The sequence below is a fragment of the Macaca mulatta genome, chromosome 2, assembly GCF_049350105.2.
Source record: "Macaca mulatta isolate MMU2019108-1 chromosome 2, T2T-MMU8v2.0, whole genome shotgun sequence".
Classification (NCBI taxonomy): domain Eukaryota; kingdom Metazoa; phylum Chordata; class Mammalia; order Primates; family Cercopithecidae; genus Macaca; species Macaca mulatta.
Window position 1 is genome coordinate 161,835,048 of NC_133407.1, and position 22,372 is coordinate 161,857,419.

Below are 22,372 nucleotides of genomic sequence, written 5' to 3' on the forward strand. Positions count from 1 at the left end.
ACAGAGTCTTCTCTTTTGTTTTCTGCCTAGAGGATCCCAGGAGATATATATGGAGAGAGGGTGAGGAGGTGGCTGTGAGCTACTTACATTAGTAATAACAAACAGATATGCTGCACCAAAGTCTAGTAGACCCAAATTCAGAGAAAAGTTCTTATCTTCTGTTCTACAATGCACTGCAGGGTATCTGGAACAGGATGAATTTAGGTTAGAATAAATATCACGGCTTAGAAAAGCATTCACCAACTCGTCAGCACCCATCAACTCGTCATTTACATCAGGTATAACTCCCAGTGCAATCCCTCCCCACTACCCCCTCCCGATGATAGGCCCCGGTGTGTGATGTTCCCCTTCCCGAGTCCAAGTGATCTCATTGTTCAGTTCCCACCTATGAGTGAGAACATGCGGTGTTTGGTTTTCTGTTCTTGTGATAGTTTGCTAAGAATGATGGTTTCCAGCTGCATCCATGTCCCTACAAAGGATACAAACTCATCCTTTTTTATGGCTGCATAGTATTCCATGGTGTATATGTACCACATTTTCTTAATCCAGTCTGTCACTGATGGACATTTGGGTTGATTCCAAGTCTTTGCTATTGTAAATAGTGCCGCAATAAACATACGTGTGCATGTGTCTTTATAGCAGCATGATTTATAATCCTTTGGGTATATCCCCAGTAATGGGATGGCTGGGTCATATGGTACATCTAGTTCTAGATCCTTGAGGAATCTCCATACTGTTTTCCATAATGGTTGAACTAGTTTACAATCCCACCAACAGTGTAAAAGTGTTCCTATTTCTCCACATCCTCTCCAGCACCTGTTGTTTCCTGACTTTTTAATGATTGCCATTCTAACTGGTGTGAGATGGTATCTCATTGTGGTTTTGATTTGCATTTCGTATTTTAAAATTATTTCACAGATTTAATGAGTCTCCTGAGTTTTCTCAGTGCACAATAATCCTATTTAACAATACTTTTTCTTCTTAAAAAATATTTGTTTCTTTTTTCCTTTTGAGGTTATCATGATTATTATCATTATTTTAGAGGTGGAGGTCTTGCTACTTTTGATTTATTTCATGAGCTAGACCAAGCAAAGCAAATTTGAAAACTTTGAAAAATAAAAATTTGGTAATTTTCAAAAAAAAAAAGAAAAGCATTCACATCTCCAGGTGAAAATGATCTCATCTCTCTACTGATGGTGAGGAAAGCAGTGAAGCTACTAATTATCTTTGAAGAGAAATGTTTCTTGGAGTGGGTTATTTTCATGCCAGGCTTCTGTCCCTGATTTGAGCTCTTTATTGCCTGTCAGGTATTTTCTAAAATATTCAACCTAAATAAAGTAGTTACAAATCATATTCTTTTGTGAACTTAAGTACCATGTGAACTTTCCTCATGCAAATCTTATGACCTAGTAGAACAGGCTATAACAGTGAACCTGAGAAGATAAGCTCTAAGTAATGAAGTGCCAATTCAAGGTACCAAAGTACATTCTTCAGTAGAAATGGAAACCAATAATAAACTTTGAGAAACTCACAGAGATGGACTGTGTTAACTATACAGAGATGGGCTGTGTTAACTATATAGTGTGGTCTTCACAGCAATCGTGATCTCAACATATCTGTGCAGAAAAAAAGTGAGACTGAGGGAAGGAAGCAAGAGTTGGAAAAGATCAGGAGTGCTTCTACACTCAAAATTAGCCCACATGCAGGCCAGGCGTGATGGCTCACGCCTGTAATCCCAGCACTTTGGGAGGCCGAGACGGGTGGATCACGAGGTCAGGAGATCGAGACCATCCTGGCTAACACGGTGAAACCCCATCTCTACTAAAAATACAAAAATTAGCCGGACGCGATGGTGGGCGCCTGTAGTCCCAGCTACACGGGAGGCTGAGGCAGGAGAATGGCATGAACCCGGGAGGCGGAGCTTGCAATGAGTGGAGATTGCGCCACTGCATCCCAGCCTAAGCGACAGAGTGAGACTCCATCTCAAAAAAAAAAAAACCAAAAAACAAAAACAAAAACAAAATTAGCCCACATGCACCTAAATTCCCCACCTATATACAAAGATAGCACTCAAAAAACAATTATTGACGGAAGTAAAATGTCCACAGGGGCAATGCACTTACTCTCCTCTTTGCACTGTTCTATACGCAGACACACCATAGTCTTCACCAACATTGAGAGAGGTATCTTTACTCAGGGAGATGTTGACACCTTTATGCAAAGTGTTAACAAACCTGAGGGCAGAGATATTATTTACATATCAAACAAACAGGAACACCTGATTAAAGAGGGTAGGGACCTTTTATGTTTTGGGTATAACTATATCCCCAGTGCCTAAGTGCCTAGAATAGTGGCTGGCACATAAAAGGTACATAATGTATATTGTTAACTAGACAAATGAATGATCCCATATGTAAAAAGTAATCCATAGTCTTAGCTGTCCCTAACTTTCTTTTTCTTGTACTTTTATCTCTCACATCCTCACCAGACCTCTAGCTAGATGGACACTATCATGATCGTTCATGGCAATCTGAGTTTCCTCACTAATCCAACTTAGGTCTATCTAATTTATTTCCCTTAAAATGGTGGAATGTATCAACTGAGACTTTACTAAGAAAAATAAGATAATTATGCATAAAGAAATGATAGTATTTACATAAAACTCATATCTTAACTTCTTATAAATTAAGCCCAATGTGACTTATGCAAAACTCAGACTTCTAGCCCAGAGTAGGTTGCTATAATTGTTTTGGAGTCTGCAGAAACTTTGGACCCTTCCAGAACCATCTTTCTGTTTTTCTGAACCTGGCACCTAGATTGTCCTCTCAGGATGGGTTTTTGGTACATTTCTGTTTTGATAGCTTTTGATTTGGTCTCTGACCCCAGGAATAAGAAGGACAGTTCCCTCTAGAGTCCTGAATGTTGATTCCTAGACTTTAGATCATTCTACACTGACCTAGAAAATGCCCCTCTGGAGGTCCATTTGTCTTATTTTGAGCTGTTTACTTTTTTTGAAGCATATTCAAAAGCAAGTTATTATGACTGTCCTACCCTTCAGTGAAATCCAGACTTTTCACTAAAAGTTCTCCTGTAAAATGCTATTCTCAACAGCAACCACTTGACTTTGGTGGCCATAGATCTGTGTATCTGTCCATTTCATGTCTAATACCGGCCACAGAGAACACATGTCCTCTTGGGTACTCCATCTCTGTAACTGTCCCTCACCGTTTGACAACACCCTTCAGCCTTATCTGGATTCAAAACTAAGTCTTTTGACTCCAAATGTGTACTATACCATGATGCCTCTTTAGGCTTATAATAAAAACTATACTTTAAGAGATATATATTCAACTATCAAAAAGGAAGGGAGGATTATTTTCTCACTTCCAAATTTCTCTCTGACAATCACAAAGAGAAAAGTACTCAGTTATTTTCCTGAAAGCAAGATAAACAGATATTCAGCAGAAAGAATTTATGCCCCAGAGTACAGGGGGCATACACAGATAGGGTCATCTTTGAATCCCACATGAGAAAAGAAGCCTATCTGCTTCTCATTGTCCTAGAAAATGCCTTTTGACACCAGTGCCCCTGGCACTCTAGGAGAGGGAATTCCTGTTCAGAACAAGTAGAATGAAGCCCCAAAGATTAGAAGAGATCCAAGATTCAAGAAAACAGAGTGGCTTGGAATCTCTTTGACGTTCAAACCTCACGGTTGTCATCCCATTGGTTGTTTTGCTTTCTGTATCCTTTACCTACAACAGAGGAAAGTAAAAATCAGTAACAGCTGATGAAATAAGACCTATACTCAGAAAATTTGATCATCAGGCAGATCCTTGGTAAGCGTTGATAAGACAGTCGTATTACTTTGAGATGACAACTTAAAACACAGGCAATCCCTCAACTTACCATCATGCTGGAGATACTGTTCCCATCTTCACGAATGACAAGACTGTACCAGTTCATCTCCTGCACAGAATGCTCAGTGTAGAGAGACAAATTGTGATATTTCAGGTGGAAGTGAAAATTCTGGCTTTTTGTTTTCAGGTGCAGTTTGGAATACTGTGGTGTTTTCTGTAAAATGAAGAACATAAATTGAAGGTCACATACACCTTCTACTCCATATTGGACATTACAATATTGTAGCATCTCAGAGTAGGTGACCTCATCAAACATTTTCAACCTAGTAATTCCTTTCTTTAACCAAGTCGTTTTATTTCTTGGAATCTACCCTAAGAAATAATCAGAGGTATGCATAAATATTTATGAATAAGAATGTTCATTATAGGATTATGTATAATAATAAAAACTGAATACCTATGTGGAAATGTCTAAATAAACTATGGTATATCTATAGAATGGAATATTATATGCCCATTAAAATCATGTGCTCAAAGATTATCTAAAGACATGGGAAGATGCTTATGATACAATTAATGTTAAGAAAAAATCAAGATCAATATAGCATACAGAGTTTCTAATTCATTCAGGTACACACCTCACCTGAAAGGATTTGATGGACTCTATCAATAGAGAATCGTTTTCATTTCCTACCACTGTCACTTTCACTTCATCATCTGCCAGATTCAAGACTTGTAGGAAAACCTCCTGGGGACCTGGCTGGGCTGGGGTCATTTCCTTAGAACAAAGAATACATGTCAGAATCACCAACAAATAATCCTTCACATACAATGACAACACATATCTCAGTTGTTTCTGACAGCCTAGTCCACTAGCCAAGTAGATATAGTTTTCTCCCTTTGAAAAATATTTGGCTTAGAAAACTCTAAAGGCAGTTTGGAGAGGGAAACATCAGTTCAATGTAGCAAGTACCAGTGCCAGCTTACAAACTCTATGCTTTTTGAATCAGCTATGGCCTCATCCGTAATAGTGGCTATTCAATCTGCCAAAAGGTTTTTATTTGAGTATCTAGAAAGGCATCACATAAGCCTGTATTCCCTAAGGAGATGGCTATCTTGGATATTAGTGTTTGAGAATTCCCTGAAAATACATTCTAAGTCACTCAGGTGGGAGGTGGGCCTCATTTTGCATTGCTGTTTTACCGCTCTATCTACTTATTTATAACAAATACTTATGATACACCTCTTATAAAAAAGGTACTGTGCTAGGTCCCAGGGAATCATGATCGAACAAGTCAAAAAGAGCAAATAAGAAAGATATGATCCTGCCCTCATGGAGCTTAAGAATTACTGAACTCACATTTATTTTGATCTCTACAGCTGCCGCAACTGCAAATGCCAGGCATGCTAGGATCATACCAACAGCCATTTTCCTAAGTGATCTGTGGTGGAAAGGAGAAACAATTACATTTAAACTTTAGACTCTTAAGAATGAAATCCAAACTCTGTAGCCTATTATTAAAGACTGCATTAGGCTGTTCTTGCATTTCTATAAAGAAATACCTGAGATTGGGTAATTTATAAAGAAAAGAAGTTTAATTGGCTTATGGTTCTGCAGCATTACAGGAAGCAGAGTGTTGGCATCTTCCCAGCTTCTGGTGAAGCCTCAAGGAGCTTTCAATCATGGGAGAAGCCAAAGGTGGAATAGGCATGTCACATGGTGAAAGCAGAAGCAAGCGAGGAGGTGGGAGGTGCCACACACTTTTAAATTACCAGATCTTGTGAGAACTCATTCACTATCATGAGGATAGCACCACGGAATGGTGCTAAACCCTTCATGAGAATTCACTCCCATGATCCAATCATGTCCCACCAGGCCCCACCTTTATCATTGGGAATTACATTTCAACATGAGATTTTGGCAGGGACAAATATCCAAACTATATCATTCCATCTCTAGACCCCTAAAATCTCATGTCCTTCTCACATTGCAAAATACAATTATGCCTTCCTAATTTTCCCCCAAAGTTTTAACTCATTCCAGCGCAAACTCAATCAAAAGTCCCAAGTCCAAAGTCTCATTTGAAATAAGGCAAGTCCCTTCCACCTACGAGCCTGTAAAATCAACTTATTTACTCCCCAAATAAAATGGTGGTATAGGCACTGGGTAAATATTTCCATCCTAAAAGGGAGAAAGTGGCCAAAACAAAGGGGCTACAGGCCCCAGGCAAGTCTGAACCCAGCAAGGCAGTTATTAAATCTTAAAGTTCCAGAATAATCTCCTTTGACTCCACGTCCCACATTCAGGGCACACCGGTACAAGAGGTGGGCTCCCAAGGCCTTGGATAGCTCCTCCCCTGTGGCTTTGCAGAGTTCAGCCCCTGTGGCTGCACTCACAGATTGTTGAGTGTCTGTGGTTTTCCAGGCCCAGGGTGCAAGCTGCCAGTGGGTCTATCATTCTGGGGTCTGGAGGATGGTGGCCCCCTTCTCACAGGTCCACTAGGCAGTGCCCTTGTGGGGACTCTGTAGGGGGTTCCAACCCCACATTTTACCTCCACACTGCCCTAGTAGAGGTGCTCTCTGGGGGCTCCACCCCTGCAGCAGGTTTCTGTGTGAACACCCACGCTTTCTCATACAGCCTCTGAAATCTAGGTGAAGGGTGCCAAGCATTCTTCATTCTTGCACTCTGTATGCCTGCAGGCTTAACACCATGTAGAAGCCATCAATGTTTATGGCTTGTACCCTCTGGCGAAACAGGCATGTCACATGATGAAAGCAGGAGCAAATGAAGGGTAGAGAGATACTGCACACTTTTAAATGGTCAGATATCACGAGAACTCACTATCATGAGGACAGCACCAATGGGATAGCCCTAAACCATTCATGAGGAATTCATCCACATGATCCAACCACCTCCCACTAGACACCCCCTCCAACATCCAACATTGGGGATTACATTTCAACATGAGATTTGGGTGGGTACAAATATTCAAACTGTATCAAAGACTTTTCCTGATTTGATCCCAATTACTTTTCTTTTTTAAATCCACGTTTCCATGACCAATTACTTTTCAAGGTATTTTCTAGAACTCCTCTTCATACATTCTTCTTTATTCTTTTTCCTGAGTCACATCGAACTGCTCTTCTCTGTGATATACCACATTTACTCACCTCCATCTTTGCTTATGATGGTTTTTCTATTCACTATGTCATAATACCAAAAATAATGGCAATACAACAAGGTTTATTGAACAAATACCATATGCCAGGTGCTGTACATGATTTACATCACTTTCCTCTGCAGAAATCTGTTGACCTTGGCAGGGGAAGGACATTTTTTTTTCTACATCTCCTTGGCACTTGATCTTAGGCTCTTCTTAGGACACTTATTTTGCCTGTGTAGTAGTTGCATTTTATATATATGTGTGTGTGTGTGTGTGTGTGTGTGTATATATATATATATGCTCTAGCCCCCTTACTAAGTAATAAACTCTTTGAGGGAAATGGTTTTTTCTTGATATATATTTTCATGACACTTGGTCCTAAACTTCCCGACATCTGCTCAATGAACAGATGAAAAAGGGCCATTTTCATTTGGTAAAGTGGTCATCAAAATGAAATTGCTATTAAATCAAGAATGAAAGAAGGCTTGAAACTTTCTTTTGTGAAACTCTAAAAAAGACTAATCCTTCTATGTAGAAAAAATTTCAGGCAGTAATTGGGAACAATTCAGTTCCCAGTCCCACTAGGTTCCCCATTTGTTTCATAGGGACAACAGGAGATTTAAAGGGATTAGTAGTCATCAAAGGCCTTGAGTTTCTTTGAAGAGACAACATTCAAGAACAAAGAAGAAAGTTGATTTAGGAGCTAAATTTCACATATTTTTGGATTGGCATGAAACCTAGACCTACCCCTTCAATATCACACAGTTAAATCCACAGTAATGGCTTTGACTCTCATTAATTAGATCTAATTCCCATTTTTCAGGGTCAATAGGCAGTTAGTCCAACATGGAAAAATAGAAGCAGATAGATGATAAACCAAAACCAATCATCACTAAGAAAAATACTGACATTGAATATTTATCAAACTGGGGAAAGATTGAGTCAATTTAGAGTAATCCATACAGGCACAGTGAACACTTACGAGAAGTTAATTCCACACTTGGAGACCAGACGATAAATGACAAAGTCAAACAATGGGATGAAGATAAGAACCAGAAGGGGATTTAGAACCTGTAACACCATAATAAAAAGGATTAGCTACAAATGTTCTCCTTTCATGAGTGTGAGTACTGCACTCATTTGCTTGTGTACACTCTGTCTCACATCAACACACACTTTTGTCATTGTAAGTACAGAATGATTCCACGTTCCTCAGTCCATTTACACGCAAGACCCTATTTCCCTTGCATAGCATTTTAGCTTTCAAATATCCCAAGGGACAAGTTTCACTCTGAGCCTGTCTTTCTGCCAGCCTTATTGTGAGCTCTTTCCTCTCATGACTTCATTGCTCACAAAACAAGCCTTACAATTTCTTTTATAACATTTTCATTATACTATCTTGACATGGAAAAAAATCCAATGCTTATACTTTACCTGTGGCAAATTAAGTACTTAACAGGGGATTGAAGGAGAAGTGTGGGGCTTAAAGAGAATGTTTTCATGTCAAAGCTTGGCCCTTATCAGTGTACAAAGAGAAAAGCATCAAATTATGGTTGTTAATCCTAATACTGCAGGTGGAGGCATAGATAAGGAAACAAATAAGTCCCCATGGCTATAGAAGAGTCCCATACCTGCATCTGGTCCGGCTGAAGCACAAAAAAACCCTGAAACATTATAACAAATTATATTTAGATGATATCTGAAGACAAGAAAAAAAATTGTTGGCCTAGATCAATAATTTTGCTAGTTAGCAAGTGAGAAGCATATGAGAGAAAATTCATCAGGTCTTTGGTTCAGGGCCACTATTTTGCTGTTAAGATTATTTGGGGGATGGGAACAGACTTGGGAAAGCTTCTGGCTATGTTTGCCAGGCAGATGGGCCTAAGGGAGAAATCCTTTTCTATGTATTATGCTTTCCTTAACTTGAAAGGAAATAGAGTCAGTGCATTTTTATTGATCTCAGCAACTGTAGTTTTAGGTTGCAATAATATGAAGGACAAGACATCATGGTTAGGGTGAAGACTCTCCCTGACATATAGTGTTTCCGAAGTTGTTCTCCAGAGGGCCAACAAGAAAACCACCATGGTAAATAAGAGACAACCAGAGGAAGGGAAAAGGTAAAATTATATTTTGCAGGCTCCAAATAGACTGACTAATAAGACCCTGGTATCATTCTACTCTGTCCTTTTGAAAACTGAGAAGATAGAAAAATAATATACTAATCTGGGAAAAGAACAATTGGGAGCAGAGGTGGTACCTTATTTGAGTGGGCTAAGGAATGGCGTTTGGAAAAATAGAAAATAATATGTATAACCTTCTCATTCTTTCCATATCCATATATACAAAATATTCCATTTCCTACAGGTCCTCTGCTGTGATCTTTGTTTTTTTGTTTTGTTTTGTTTTGTTTGAGACGGAGTCTCACTCTGTTGCCCAGGCTGGAGTGCAGTGGCCGGATCTCAGCTCACTGCAAGCTCCGCCTCCTGGGTTTACGACATTCTCCTGCCTCAGCCTCCCGAGTAGCTGGGACTACAGGCGCCCGCCACCTCGCCCAGCTAGTTTTTTGTATTGTTTTTAGTAGAGACGGGGTTTCACTGTGTTAGCCAGGCTGGTCTCGATCTCCTGACCTCGTGATCCGTCCGTCTCGGCCTCCCAAAGTGCTAGGATTACAGGCTTGAGCCACCGTGCCTGGCCTGTGATCCTTGTTGAAGAGATAGACTAATTGTGTAGTAGCGCCACTCAAATCTGTCCCTGCTGTGCCCTGCGATAGGCTTAGACAGAAGAAAATCACTATCCCAGGTATGTATGACTTCATTTGCTAGCCTCTCAATACTTCCTTCTATACATTGAAACTTTCTCATCTTTATGTTCCTGATTTCTAAAGAGAAGATTCTGGTTTTGATTTCTAAAGAGGAGATTCTGGTTTTGATTTCTAAACTAGCTTTCTTTATCTTTGCCTACACAGTACCTTCAGGCTAAAAGCACTTCTCTGAAAATCTTATTAGTTTTCAGGCAAAACCACAAAGAAATTAATTTTTCCCCAATATGGATGTTGAAGAAAATAATAGACTTCTCTGGAAAATCTCTTCTACTCACCAAATTCCCATTCATCCTGATGGCTTGCAAAGTCCATCGTGAACCCTAGGAAAAACAGATCCTATTATGAGAAATCCCTTTCCTGTGAGAGGGAAGTGGCTGTAAGGAGGGGTAATGTCCAAAAGAACTATTCTTACCTGCTGATCCAAAAGAGCCCAGAACATGGGCAATGGGATATAAAGGAATAGTACCCTGGTCAGTGCCTTCACATCCATAATGAGTTGCTTCTGCAAAAAGGAGGAAGAATAGGCAGAAATGCAAGAAGTTCTGTACGTGGCTTTCTTGCTTAAAGTAGAAGTGTCCAAAAAACAGTAGAGAGGAGGTTGAATGCAGTAGGATAGAATCATTCTGAACATTAGGAAAGACTGTATCAAGCCATAAGATGTTTCTGCATTTCCAACTTACTGGATATTTCTCAGCTGCCCAGTCTAGCCAGTGCTGTCGCTTTGGAATGTCTCCAGAACGGTTCTTGAAACGATTGGAAATAGCAAACTAGGGCAGAGCATAGACATCATGGGAGAGACAAACAGAAAAACATCCTCTGCCTTTTCCAACTTATTGTACCTTCCTTCAAACACCATACTTTTCGTGACTTATTCCAACTCTTTGACCTAATCAGGCACTGAATTTCAGAATATTTCTGATATAATTTTATAGGCACTGAATTTCAGAATATTTCTGATATAATTTTATCTATCACTTTAAGAAAGAACTTGCCATTCAAAACAAAAAATAACAACAAAAAAGAAAAAAGTTATCTGTCTATACATAATTACATTTCAGAAGACTTTTGCCAATTTTAAAAGATGATTACCTTTTTTAAACTTAATGGTTAAGTAGAGCCATAAGAAGAAGACTGGTTAATCTCAGCTTGTTAAAAAACATGGAAGTAGAACAGAGGTCATTGAGAAAAATGTATGTCCATGTTTGAAGGCCAAGATTCTCAGCATAGCATCTCTTTCTTTTGATTGAAAAAGGCAAGAAAACAATTTATGGACTTACCCAGATACATTTGAAAACTTGAGCCACTATGTTTCCTTCAGGGGGTGGTTTATTGTATATTTTGCTTCCCATTGCAAACACAACTGCAGTTGATACACAAACAAGTTTCTTAGCTTCTCATTCATTAGGTTGGTGCAAAGGTTATTGCGGTTTTGCCATTACTTTCAATGGCAAAAACCGCAATAACTTTTGCACCAACCTAAATAGCACATTCAATATATCAGTGCTAAGGGCAGGCTGCTGAACTGTGGGAGTGGCTGGGAAATCTCATAAAGAGGGAACTAACTTACATTTCCTGACTTTTGGAGTTATCAAAATTGCAGGAGCCAAGAGAAGATAAAATGGTATGTTGTTAAGAGAGATATCTATTGAGACTTTCATGTAATGACAGAAGTGGAAGTCATCTGTGACTTCTTACTCTTCTTTCTCCATCTCCATATCTGAAATGTTACCAAGTTTTATTGGTCCTCTTTCTTTAATGTATTGCCTATTTGCCCCCTCTTTCACTTTACTACTGCTACCACTCTTGTTCAGGACTTCACAACTTGTACTTTGGATTATTAAAATGGCCACCAACTAGTTTCTCATTCCCTAGTCTCTTCCTTCTTTAATCTGATGCCAAATGTTTCTTTCCAGGATCTATTAATACTTAACTCACCCAAACTCCTGGCCTGACTTTCCCAAATTCACTGTTATCCTGATAGTTATTGTTAGCCCTACCATCTATTTGAAGGTTTATCACATGTACCTTGTTAAGCATTTTACATACATTGACTGATTTAGCTTGACAAAATATGTGCCGCTATCTCTATTTTATACATGAAGGAATATTAAGGAAATTAAGCACCCTATACAAGGTTACACTGCTAGAAAATACCAGAACTGGACTTTTGACCTGAGGCTTGACTGACTCAAAAATCTATGTATTTAATCCTTATAATGCATCTCACTCACTAATTTTTAGACACTACTGGTAACACAGGTGAAAAAAACAAGGTCCCTGTCCTCAAAGGAGCTCACCTCAACCTGCTGTTTCCCACTTTATATTTCATCAATCTTTTTGAGGTACCCTATACTGTAACCACGATTCATCATTTTGACAAACACTTCTATTCTATACAATTTCTGTTCTTGAGCTCATTCTGTTTCTTTCAGCCCATATCTCTGTCCTTTAACCACATCTCCACAGCTAATTTAAGGGGATTTCATTTCTTTAATTTTTCAAATTAACAATGAGCTGGTATTACCTTTGTAGTTATAAAACAGTGGGTTTTTTTTTCAATTTCATTAAATTAAACTCAATAGAAAAACTCCATCTTGGTTCCCTCCCAGATGCACTTTCCTCCTTAACAGATTTCCTAGCTTCAGCATGATGCCCCTCTAGTAGATCCTCTGCTAAAGATGATTTTTTTCAGGGACCAGTAGCATTTTCCAGTATCCTTACACATCAGAATGCAGAGATCACTTTACTTTTCTCTCCCATCACTTTTTAATATCTCCATTCCTCTCAGTCAGATTCACTCTACCACTTTTTCTCATTCATCCTCTCAGTTTCCCCAAAGCTTCTCCAAATAGCACCCTTTATCTATAACACCCTTCTCACGGTTGATAGAAAAAATAGTTCAGTAGAGGAATGCTAATCCTGAGAGTCAAGTGTGCAGATAAAAAAGTACCTAGAAGGCTGGGTGCAGTGGTTCACACTTGTAATACCAGCACTTTGGGAGGCTGAGGCGGACGGATGACAAGGTCAAGAGATCGAGCTGACCAACCTGGCCAACATGGTAAAACCCTGTCTCGTCTAAAAATACAAAAATTAGCTGGGCGTGGTGGTGGGCACCTGTAGTCCCAGCTACTTAGGAGGCTGAGGCAGGAGAATCACTTGAACCTGGGAGGCGGAGATTGCAGTGAGCTGAGATTGTGCCACTGCACTCCAGTCTGGTGACACAGCGAGACTCCATCTCAAAAAAAAAAAAAAAAAAAAAAAAAGGAGGTACCTAAAAAAGAGGAAAATTTTGGGTAGAGAATAAACTGCTCCTGAAACTAAGAATGATCCTAGAAAGAGGCTGGACCTTCTAATGGAAACTCCTTCAATTTCCTGCCACCAAATCTATTAATTCTTGTATTCACACTCATCCTGTCCTCCCTCCAGGTAGGTGAAGGTGATATTCCTCCTCCTATCCAAAGCTAATTTGCTCATATGTGTTTTCATACTGATTATACTGTCTTTATCTTGTATCTTCAACTTCTTTCTGCACTGGATTATTCCTAATAACATTCAAACATGCTAAATATCCTTTCTTGAATCCACGTCACCTTCCAGCTATAAATATTATTTCACTTTCTTACTGATAGTGACAAGAGGCAGATAAATTCCCAGGCAGACATGGACGGGTCCCAGTGAAACCTGATCTTCAAGCCAAAGACAGTTTGAAGCCTGAAAACTGAGTTGCCGGTTCCTGATAGAGTCCATGACCTGAGTGAGAACTTCTATCTCCGTCTTACCCTCTCTCTCCATTGGTTCCTTTTGGATGATGGCTTTTAACCAATCAAGTGGTGCTTTTTCCAAACCCACCCATGGACCAATCAGCATGCACTCCCCCATTCAAAGCCCGTAAAAAACCCACACTAAGCCTCACAGACAGCTACCCACTTCGGGTCCCTTCTAGGAGCTCAGAGCTTTCCTTCTGCCACTCAATAAAATTCTTCTCTTCTCTGCTTTACTCACTCTCTGGTGTCCACACACCTCATTTCTCTTGGTCATGGGACAAGGACCCGGAACTTGCTGAACTGTGGGTGGTGGGAATGAAAGGGCTGTGACACCCTTGGTCAGCTCACCAAGCTGTGGGCAGCGAGAATAAAAGAGCCGTAACACGCTCCTGCTCGCTAGATTACAGAAGAAAGAGAGTTGTAACATGCTCCTGCTCGTTGAACGACAGGAGTGAACAGCTGTAACATTTCTGGGGGCTCAGACCTCGGGAATTCCTGAACAGGAGATGTAACATCCCTTAGGGCTCTGCGATTGCTAGCATCTCTGAGTTCTTGGGTGCCACCGTGTTCCCCTTGTCTAGATGCCACACCCAACACAGAAGCTGCTCGTTGCATGCCTAGTCCAGTCATGGGCTGAGCATGGAGCTGGGCACAGCATGGAAGTAGGCACAGGATCTGAGCAGGTGGGAGCCAAGTGCAGCCTACCAGGCTGAGCAGGTGGAGCAAGCCCAGTGGGCCAGAACAAGGCCCGAACAGAGGCGGCAGTGGCCACAGAGATTTCTGGCTGACAAAGCAGCACCAAAGGAATCCTGTAGCATTTACTTCTCAGTCTCCTCCAATCAGTCTTCAGCCTCCACCATTCTACCATAACTGATATAATCATACCAGTGACCTCCTTGTTGCTATATTTAATAGACATCTGTCACCCCTATCTTAATCTCCCACTCAGTAACATTTATCACGCTGAATGAATCCCTTCTTGAAATCCTCTTGGTATCCAAGATAGCACTATTACCACTTCGGCCATTCCTTCTTAGTCTTATTTGTGGGCTTTTCCTCTTTGCCTATCTTTTAAATCCTGGCACTCCTTGAAGTTTGAACCTATCCTCCCAACCCACATTTTTTTTTAACCTTACTCTTATCTTACTAGCTTTTAGTTATCTATCTTCATTTCATGGCTTATTGCTACCCATATACTAATGACTCCAGATCTATATCTATAGTGCAAACATTTCTTCTACGCTCTAATCCTGTATTTCCAAATAACTGTTTGGTAACTCCAATTAAATATTCCAACTACATATAAAATGCAACATGTTCAAAACTAAATTTATCAACATTGCCCCAAACTGGCTTTTCCTCAGTATCTCAGTTAATGACCCCACTGCCTACCCAGTTGCTCAAGGTTCAGAACACTACATTAAACCTTGACTTATCTTCTCCCTTACTTAACATATGTAACCATTCTAAGGTTTGTTAATTCAACCAGGGCCAGATTAGGGTGAACTGAGTGAGGCACTCATCTCAAGCACTAAATTTAAGCAAATATCAAAAAATTCAGTAATCAAAATAAATATTATCCTTGCCTCATCTGAACACAATCCTTTCTCTACATTATAGAAACATCATTGAGAAATTAAAATCTAGCAATTATTCATCTGTTAAAATGTTTTGAGAGTTCCCCACTCTCCCTCACAATGAAGTTCTAATTCCTTGCTGGTTTAAAAGGCCCTTCATTATCTGGTTTCTGGCAGTTTCTCCTCTTTATCATTCTCATTCATGCTTTAAGTAATCCGAATGCCTTTAAAGCTTTTAAACATGTCATGCTATTTCTCAGCCTCTTGTCTTACAGCTACTGTGTCCTCTTTCTGCATCACTTATAATTTCTTTATTGATTAACTGCTGTTCAGCCCTTAGGTCTCACCTTAAATGTCATTTCTTTAGGCAAACTTTTTACAACCCCCAAAGTATTATTTATTTATTTATTATTTTATTCATTTATTTATTTATGAGATGGGGCTTGTTCTGTTGCCCAGGCTGAAGTTCAGTGGCACAATCATGGCTCACTGCAGCCTTGACCTTCCAGGCTCAAGCGATCCTCCCATCTCAGCTCCCAAATAGTTGGGATCATAGGTGTGTGCCATCATATTCCACTAATTTTTAAATGTTTGTATAGATGGAGTCATGCTATGTTGTCCAGGATAGTCTCAAACTCCTGAGCTCACGCAATCCTCCTGCCTCGGCCTCCCACAGGTGTGAGCCACTGTGCCTGGTCCCTCAAGGTCTTAATTAAACATTCCTTTTATGTAGTTCCCATAGCTCTCTCTGTACTTTCCTAGATCATACTATATTGATCTGGGAAATACTGATCATACTATATTGTAAATTCCTTTTACTTGTTTGCCTTCCTCTCTCTACTGAACTATATAGCTCTTTGGGAACATGAACTCTCCAGGTATCCAATTCACCAGTGTGATCCCAATACCTAGCACATAATATGGCACACAACAGGTTCATTAAATGTTGGTTAAATAAATGATTGAATGAAAAAATAAATTAATTGGCTGGGCGCGGTGGCTCATGCCTATAATCCTAGCACTTTGGGAGGTCGAGGCAGGTGGATCACAAGGTCAGGAGATCGAGACCATCCTGGCTAACACGGTGAAACTCCGTCTCTACTAAAAACACAAAAAATTAGCCAGGCATGGTGGCGGGTGCCTATAGTCCCAGCTACTTGGAAGGCTGAGGCAGGAGAATGCCAGGAGGCAGAGCTTGCAGTGAGCCAAGATCATGCCACTGCACTCCAGCCTGGGTGACAGAGTGAGACTCTGTCTCAAAAAAGAAAAAAAAAAAAAAAAGAAAAAAGAAATTAATTATAGTAAAAGATCAGAGAATTGAGTTATCGATTAGTACCCAGAAAACTGAAGCTGCTGACTAACAATGACAGCTAGCACTTAACATTTCATAATTTATAAAACATTTCATTTATATCGTCTCTTTTTTATCTTCATAATTACTCTATTATGTAAATATTATCATGCAAATATTCGGGAAAATATTTGGCTTTGAATGAAGAAGGAAGTAGGGAATATATTATCACAGCTCACCTATAATAAATTTCCTTGGCATTGGGAATTCTGAGTACTACTATCACCACCCTCCCATCCACTCCCTGTTAGATAATACACTGAACATTGAGTCTCTGGGCTGTTTTTCCTCTGTTGAGCTCTTTATGGGTTTGCACTGGATATCTTCCAGGGGGGTGTCACGCTGAGGCTCAGAGTGAGAACAGGTTTCCAGGTCAATGATTAGAAATAATCATGCCCAAGTTTTCCCTCAGGCTGTGTAAAATAAGGAACACCATATCCCTCTTCTCTTCCAGGACTGGGTTCTCAGGGATAAAAAGAACGCCACTTGATTTAAGTTGCATTAATTTTCACCTACTTATTCACCTCCTCTTATTCTCTTTACTCAAGGGCAGACTCTTTGGGGGCACTCCAGGGGGGCACTACAGAGCAGGGCAGAAATAGCTAAACCTAGAAGCTGTTTTAAAAGGCTTAGAGAATTTAAAATCTTTTCCAATTACCAGATAAATAAGTATCATATGAAGTAAACTAGTTTGAAAGAGGGTTATCTTCCTTGCTTCCCTATATATTATAGTGTAGAGCAGTGGATCTCCACCTTGAGTATACATTAGAATGACCTGAGTTACTAAGAAATGCCCAAGTCCCTGACTGGCCCAGAGTTTGATCTTTTTTAAGGCTCCCCAGAAAGCATCTATGCAACCTTGGACACTTTTCTTAAAGTTTCTGACTTCATTCAGAATCTACCTCCAAAGTTGAGGGGAAACCCTTACAATAACTGTTACCCAATAGGCCCTAGTGTGAGGATTGAATGAAACAGCTTGTGTAAAGTGCCTACATGATGCTTTACATGTGACAGGTATCAATGATTACTAGTTTCCTTTGCTTCACTGAACTTACCAAGTGCAATTACCATGAGCAATCCTGGAACTCCAAAAGCCAATGCATAGCAGTCTTCTCCAAAACACTGCACATCTCCTAAAGAAAATGGGATGTGAGGAGGAAAGTAACTCTGAGTCTTGAATATTTGATGTTTTATTCTACAAGTTCAGGTTGTCAAATAAACCTGAGCTTGCAGAATAGACATAACCATCCTCTTTCCTCCCATCACCCAATCCATAATTCTTCCTTTGGGCAAGACAAATCAAGACTAAAATAAATTTTCACAGGTTATCAAGCTCTTATAAAAGGAGACAATGGACAGGAGAAAGCCTTGAACAGCTTTTTGGCTGACCAGAGCAAAGCTTTTTCCCATCAGAAAAAATCCTAACCTCTCAGCATGGGTGTGATAAATGTAGAAATCAAGCTCCCTGCATTGATGGACAGGTAGAAGACTGAGAAGTATCTAGTCCGTTCCTCTGCCTGAAACAAACAGGATAAATCATCAGTGCAATGTGTCCCCTAGCTCCAGCCCCATTCCATGTTCAGATTCAGAGCTGAAGGTACATACAAAGAGAAAGATTCAGATATTGCTTCCATAATACCTGAATTTCATATTATTAATAGATATTTAAAAACATGGCTGGCTGACCCCAATCATTTACTCACCTTTCAAACTCCAGAGCAGCTTTAACATTCTTTTCCTCCCTTTGCATAGGTTAAAAATAATCTTCCTGTCTTCAGTGCCACTACTGTGTCCTGTATATAGCTATTTGAATATTAATGTCTTTGCATTAAATGTCTGCATTTGTGTGTGTGTGTGTGTGTGTTTTGTTTTTGTTTTTGTTTTTCTGAAATGGAGTCTCACTCTGTTGCCCAGGCTGGAGTGCAGTGGCGCAATCTCAGCTCACTGCAAACTCTGCCTCCTGGGCTCAAGCCATTCTCCTGCCTCTGCCTCCCATAAATGTCTGTTTTGTCAGTATGTTGTGAGTTTCTTTAGAGCAGAAATTTTATCTTACTAATTTCTGTAATCCCCAGTAACTTGCACAGCATCTGACATATATTAGGGACTCGATAAATGTTTATTGACTGTATTAACTAAGTGAATGCCTGATTTAGTTAAATAATAGATTTTGTGGTAGGAGTGTATGGTAGGAATAGTACCAGAACATAGGACAGTAGAGTCAACTGTTAATGAAGCAGGATAGTTCACCTAGTGCTTAAGGGAGATCTGCCAGAGAGTCTAAAAAGAAATCAGCAGGCTTAGAAGTGGCTAGTAGAAACCTGGAGGCGGATTCGTCCTACTAAGTGAAATATCTTTGTGGAGCAGTTCTCAAATGAAACAACTTTCAAATAAAGTTGCTGATGTTTCATTCATTATACACTGACATGCTTCATTCTGACACCCCAGATCTCTCCCTGCCACATTAGAACAACAAGTCCTTCCCCATTGTCTATTTATAGTGTGTTTTGTTTCCTCTCCTGGTTTCAATTTAAACCTTATTCCACTCATCTAATTTGTATAGTTCATCATACATAGGGTCCCACTTGCCAAAAGTTGGTTCTTTCTCCAAAGTCAGCAAGCAATTATGATCTATGGACTCTTGGACAGATAAAGAGTATAAAATAACCCAAATGGCCTGAAAGGTGGGAAAAACACTAGAAGACAGGACAGCATAGCAGAGGCAGAAAAAGATAATAGGCATTATATCAGGGTAGAAGAGGGAAAAGGAAAGAGAGAGAGAGAGAGTGGGGGGCGGGGAAAGAGAGAGAGAGAGAGAAGTGGTGAGGGGGAAAAAGAGAAACTGGAAAAAAGATAAACAGAGAAGACGGAATGGATACATGAAGACAGACAAAACTGAAAACTGGAAACAAAAGTGAGGAAGCCAGAAATGTTGAAAGATCTAGAAATAGACTACTTCCTTGCCTATTTGTCACTGCTTTCTCATAGAGGCCCATTTATTTTTCACTACTGGTAATGGAAAGTATTTAGGAAGAGAGGGAATGATCAGCCAGGGAAATTCATCTATAGACATTCATTATGTTTCCTTGCAATTGGTCATTTTCCCCTTTCATGGAATCTCAAAATAAGATGCTTAAATCATCTCTATACTACTCATCACCTCCCATTCCCAAAGTGCTTACCATATCTCTTCCTAAACACCTCAAGTTAGAGTAAACTTAACAATTGTTTGAAGTTTTTCCACCCATCAGGCAAAACACTGGCTTCTTGGAGGCTTTCACTCATTGGTCTCAGCTTTAATCACTGACATTCTTCCAGCATCTATAAGCAGCTATAGTATTCTCCTTAGTTCGTATCCAGACTAACCATCCCCGTTTCCTTCAACCTTTCCTCATAAGACATGCCTTTTAGTTAATCTACCACCCTGGTCTCTTTCCTTTGAAACTGTTTCAGTTTTCCTCACTATTAATGACCAGTATCCAGCATTGAATACAACTGCTCAGGTAAGATCTGATCAGTAGATTACTTCAATCTTGGCAAATGGCTACCTGCCAGGTACCACTGTTAATGCTGGCTCTATATTCTTGAAAATACAAAATAACAGGATTCTTACATGTTTTTCTTCAAACTGGTCTCCACCAAAAGCTGCCACACAGGGTTTGATGCCTCCTGTCCCCAAAGCTATTAGACTCAGGCCGACTAATGATAGGACTCTGAAATGGAGAGGTGAGAATGCCAACCATGTTGATACTAAATGCACCTGTAGAGATGGACTACATAGCTGCAGAGGGGAAAAAATGTGTACAAGGGCAAAGATTCCCTTCACATTTCTACCCCATGGGTACTTTCCATTTGCCTTTATTCCTAGGAGGTATTCATGGGCACTTACCATATTTATGATCCTTTGGCTTCTGCAAGAAAGTATGCATTACGTGGGAAGATTTCATCCCTGGTAGTTCCATTTACCCCTTACGAGCATCCGATAGAAACAGATACTGAAGGAACTCCAAAGTTAACACACTGGTTCCCAATCTTGTTTTAGTCAAAGGAGTACTTCAACAGAAAGACCTTTTAAGGACCCTGATCTCACATATCCTCACCAAAATTTAAAAAAAATATATAAAATGTTCAAATTCATCATAGCTAATAGCAACAGTGTCAAAGATATTTGACGGGACACCAATAAGAAAGTAGTATTTATTAAATATCAAGGCCAGGTGCAGAGGCTACGCCAGCACTTTGAGAAGCCAAGGCGGGTGGATTACCTGAGGTCAGGAGTTCAAGACCAGCCTGGTCAACATGGTAAAACCCCGTCTCTACTAAAAATACAAAAATCAGCCAGGTGTGGTGGCGGGCACCTGTAATCCCAGCTACTCGGGAGGCTGAGGTGGGAGAATCACTTGAACCCAGGAGGCAGAGACTTCAGTGAGCTAAAATCACCCCACTGTACTCCAGCCTGGGCAACAGAGCAAGACTCTGTCTAAAAACAAACAAACAAACAAAATTTCTAACTCATAGGATAAATACATGTACACAGGCACACAGGCGCATTATAACATGAATACATATAAACTGCTTCGTGAACAGCTGTAATCCTCTCTACTGACTGAACAAACAGACATCAGAATTTATCAAATGCCTCTGATCCCATAAACATCAATAGCAACTGAAATATATGGAACTACACATAAATGTAAATATTCGAAGCTTTGAGTATGACTTCTGCAATTAATTAAAAGGAAACATTATAGACTTTTTTTTAACCCTTTGAGTATGACTTCTACAATTAATTAAAAGGAAACATTATAGACTTTTTTTTATAGACTTTTTTTATTCATCCATGCAAAGTATAGTTGCATGGATGAATAAAAAGGTGAGGGAATATGTAGGGTGTGAAGGTTTTGTTTATTTTCAAGCATATGAAGAGGATACTAACTAGGCATTCTACAAGTCCCAAAAACAGATGAGCTCAGATAAAGCAGGAAAGAGTTCAACTGGTTATAAGACTGTTTTTCTTAACCTCTTTTGTAGTAAAACTATAGATTGGAAATAAAGGGACATCTCTGGTAAGAAAACAGAAAATCATTTGTAACGAATGTTTGAGAAAAGCAGTTTAGTTGATTCCATGGTTTTACTCACGTGTGTACCACTTGTCCTCCCAGTATTGGTAAGGCACCCAAGGACTTGATCACATGGCCAAGCACATACACCAAGGAGAGATAGATGATTGTCCTGTTGAGAGAGCTAAATCAGTCAGTCTAAAACCAGAACTGAGAGACTTGAATAATACAGACTTAGGGTTCATACTGTTCTCAGTGTGGGGATAAATGGAGGAGGAGGAGGAAGGAGTGGAGGAGGAAAGAATTATCTGAGAAATCCAAATAGAGACAATAATGGTGAGTGAAGTAAACAGACTAGGAAAAAGGAGTGGAATTCTTCACTCTGTAGTGTTCAAGTTCCCTTCCTATACCCACCTTCCCCTTTCCTTCTACCTGCTCACTTCACACATACACAGAGAAACCCTACTTTGTACAGACATGACAAGAACAAGGTGGATTTGTAGCAAAAGTAATAATGTTTTAAAATGGGAGAACCAGTAGAAGAGGATATTTGGACTTTAGGCGTTTTTCTCAAGGAATGTCTTTTGCTGTAGGGAGCAAGAGGGGTCAAGGAAGAACTTCAAGTAAACAGGAATGGCTAACCCAACGACTTCCTCAAAATTAAAGAAGCACTGGGGAGGTAAAAAGCTCTCAGGTTCAGCCTGGGTAACTTGGATTCTTGGATTAATTGTAATCCTCACCACAGTTTCTTCAGGGACAAGTTAACAAGGGTAAGAAAGGA

General features: G+C 39.8%; 1 protein-coding gene across 6 annotated transcripts in view; it reads right to left on the reverse strand.

Moving 5' to 3' along the window:
- SLC15A2 (solute carrier family 15 member 2) overlaps positions 1–22,372 on the reverse strand; it is a 94,521-nt gene that overhangs the window by 54,893 nt on the left and 17,256 nt on the right. For all 6 annotated transcript variants that reach the window (XR_013413339.1, XR_013413338.1, XM_077989894.1 and 3 more), the window contains 16 exon segments: positions 21,671–21,763; positions 20,145–20,244; positions 17,961–18,051; positions 17,590–17,667; positions 11,120–11,202; positions 10,523–10,609; positions 10,255–10,344; positions 10,118–10,162; positions 8,653–8,685; positions 8,004–8,092; positions 5,218–5,299; positions 4,501–4,635; positions 3,907–4,071; positions 3,706–3,752; positions 2,124–2,234; positions 88–184 (listed from right to left, as the gene is read on the reverse strand). Coding sequence is in view for 4 of the 6 variants with exons in the window: in XM_077989894.1 (XP_077846020.1) it covers positions 88–184; positions 2,124–2,234; positions 3,706–3,752; positions 3,907–4,071; positions 4,501–4,635; positions 5,218–5,299; positions 8,004–8,092; positions 8,653–8,685; positions 10,118–10,162; positions 10,255–10,344; positions 10,523–10,609; positions 11,120–11,202; positions 17,590–17,667; positions 17,961–18,051; positions 20,145–20,244; positions 21,671–21,763 (1,426 nt within the window). In the remaining 2 variants the exon portion in view is untranslated.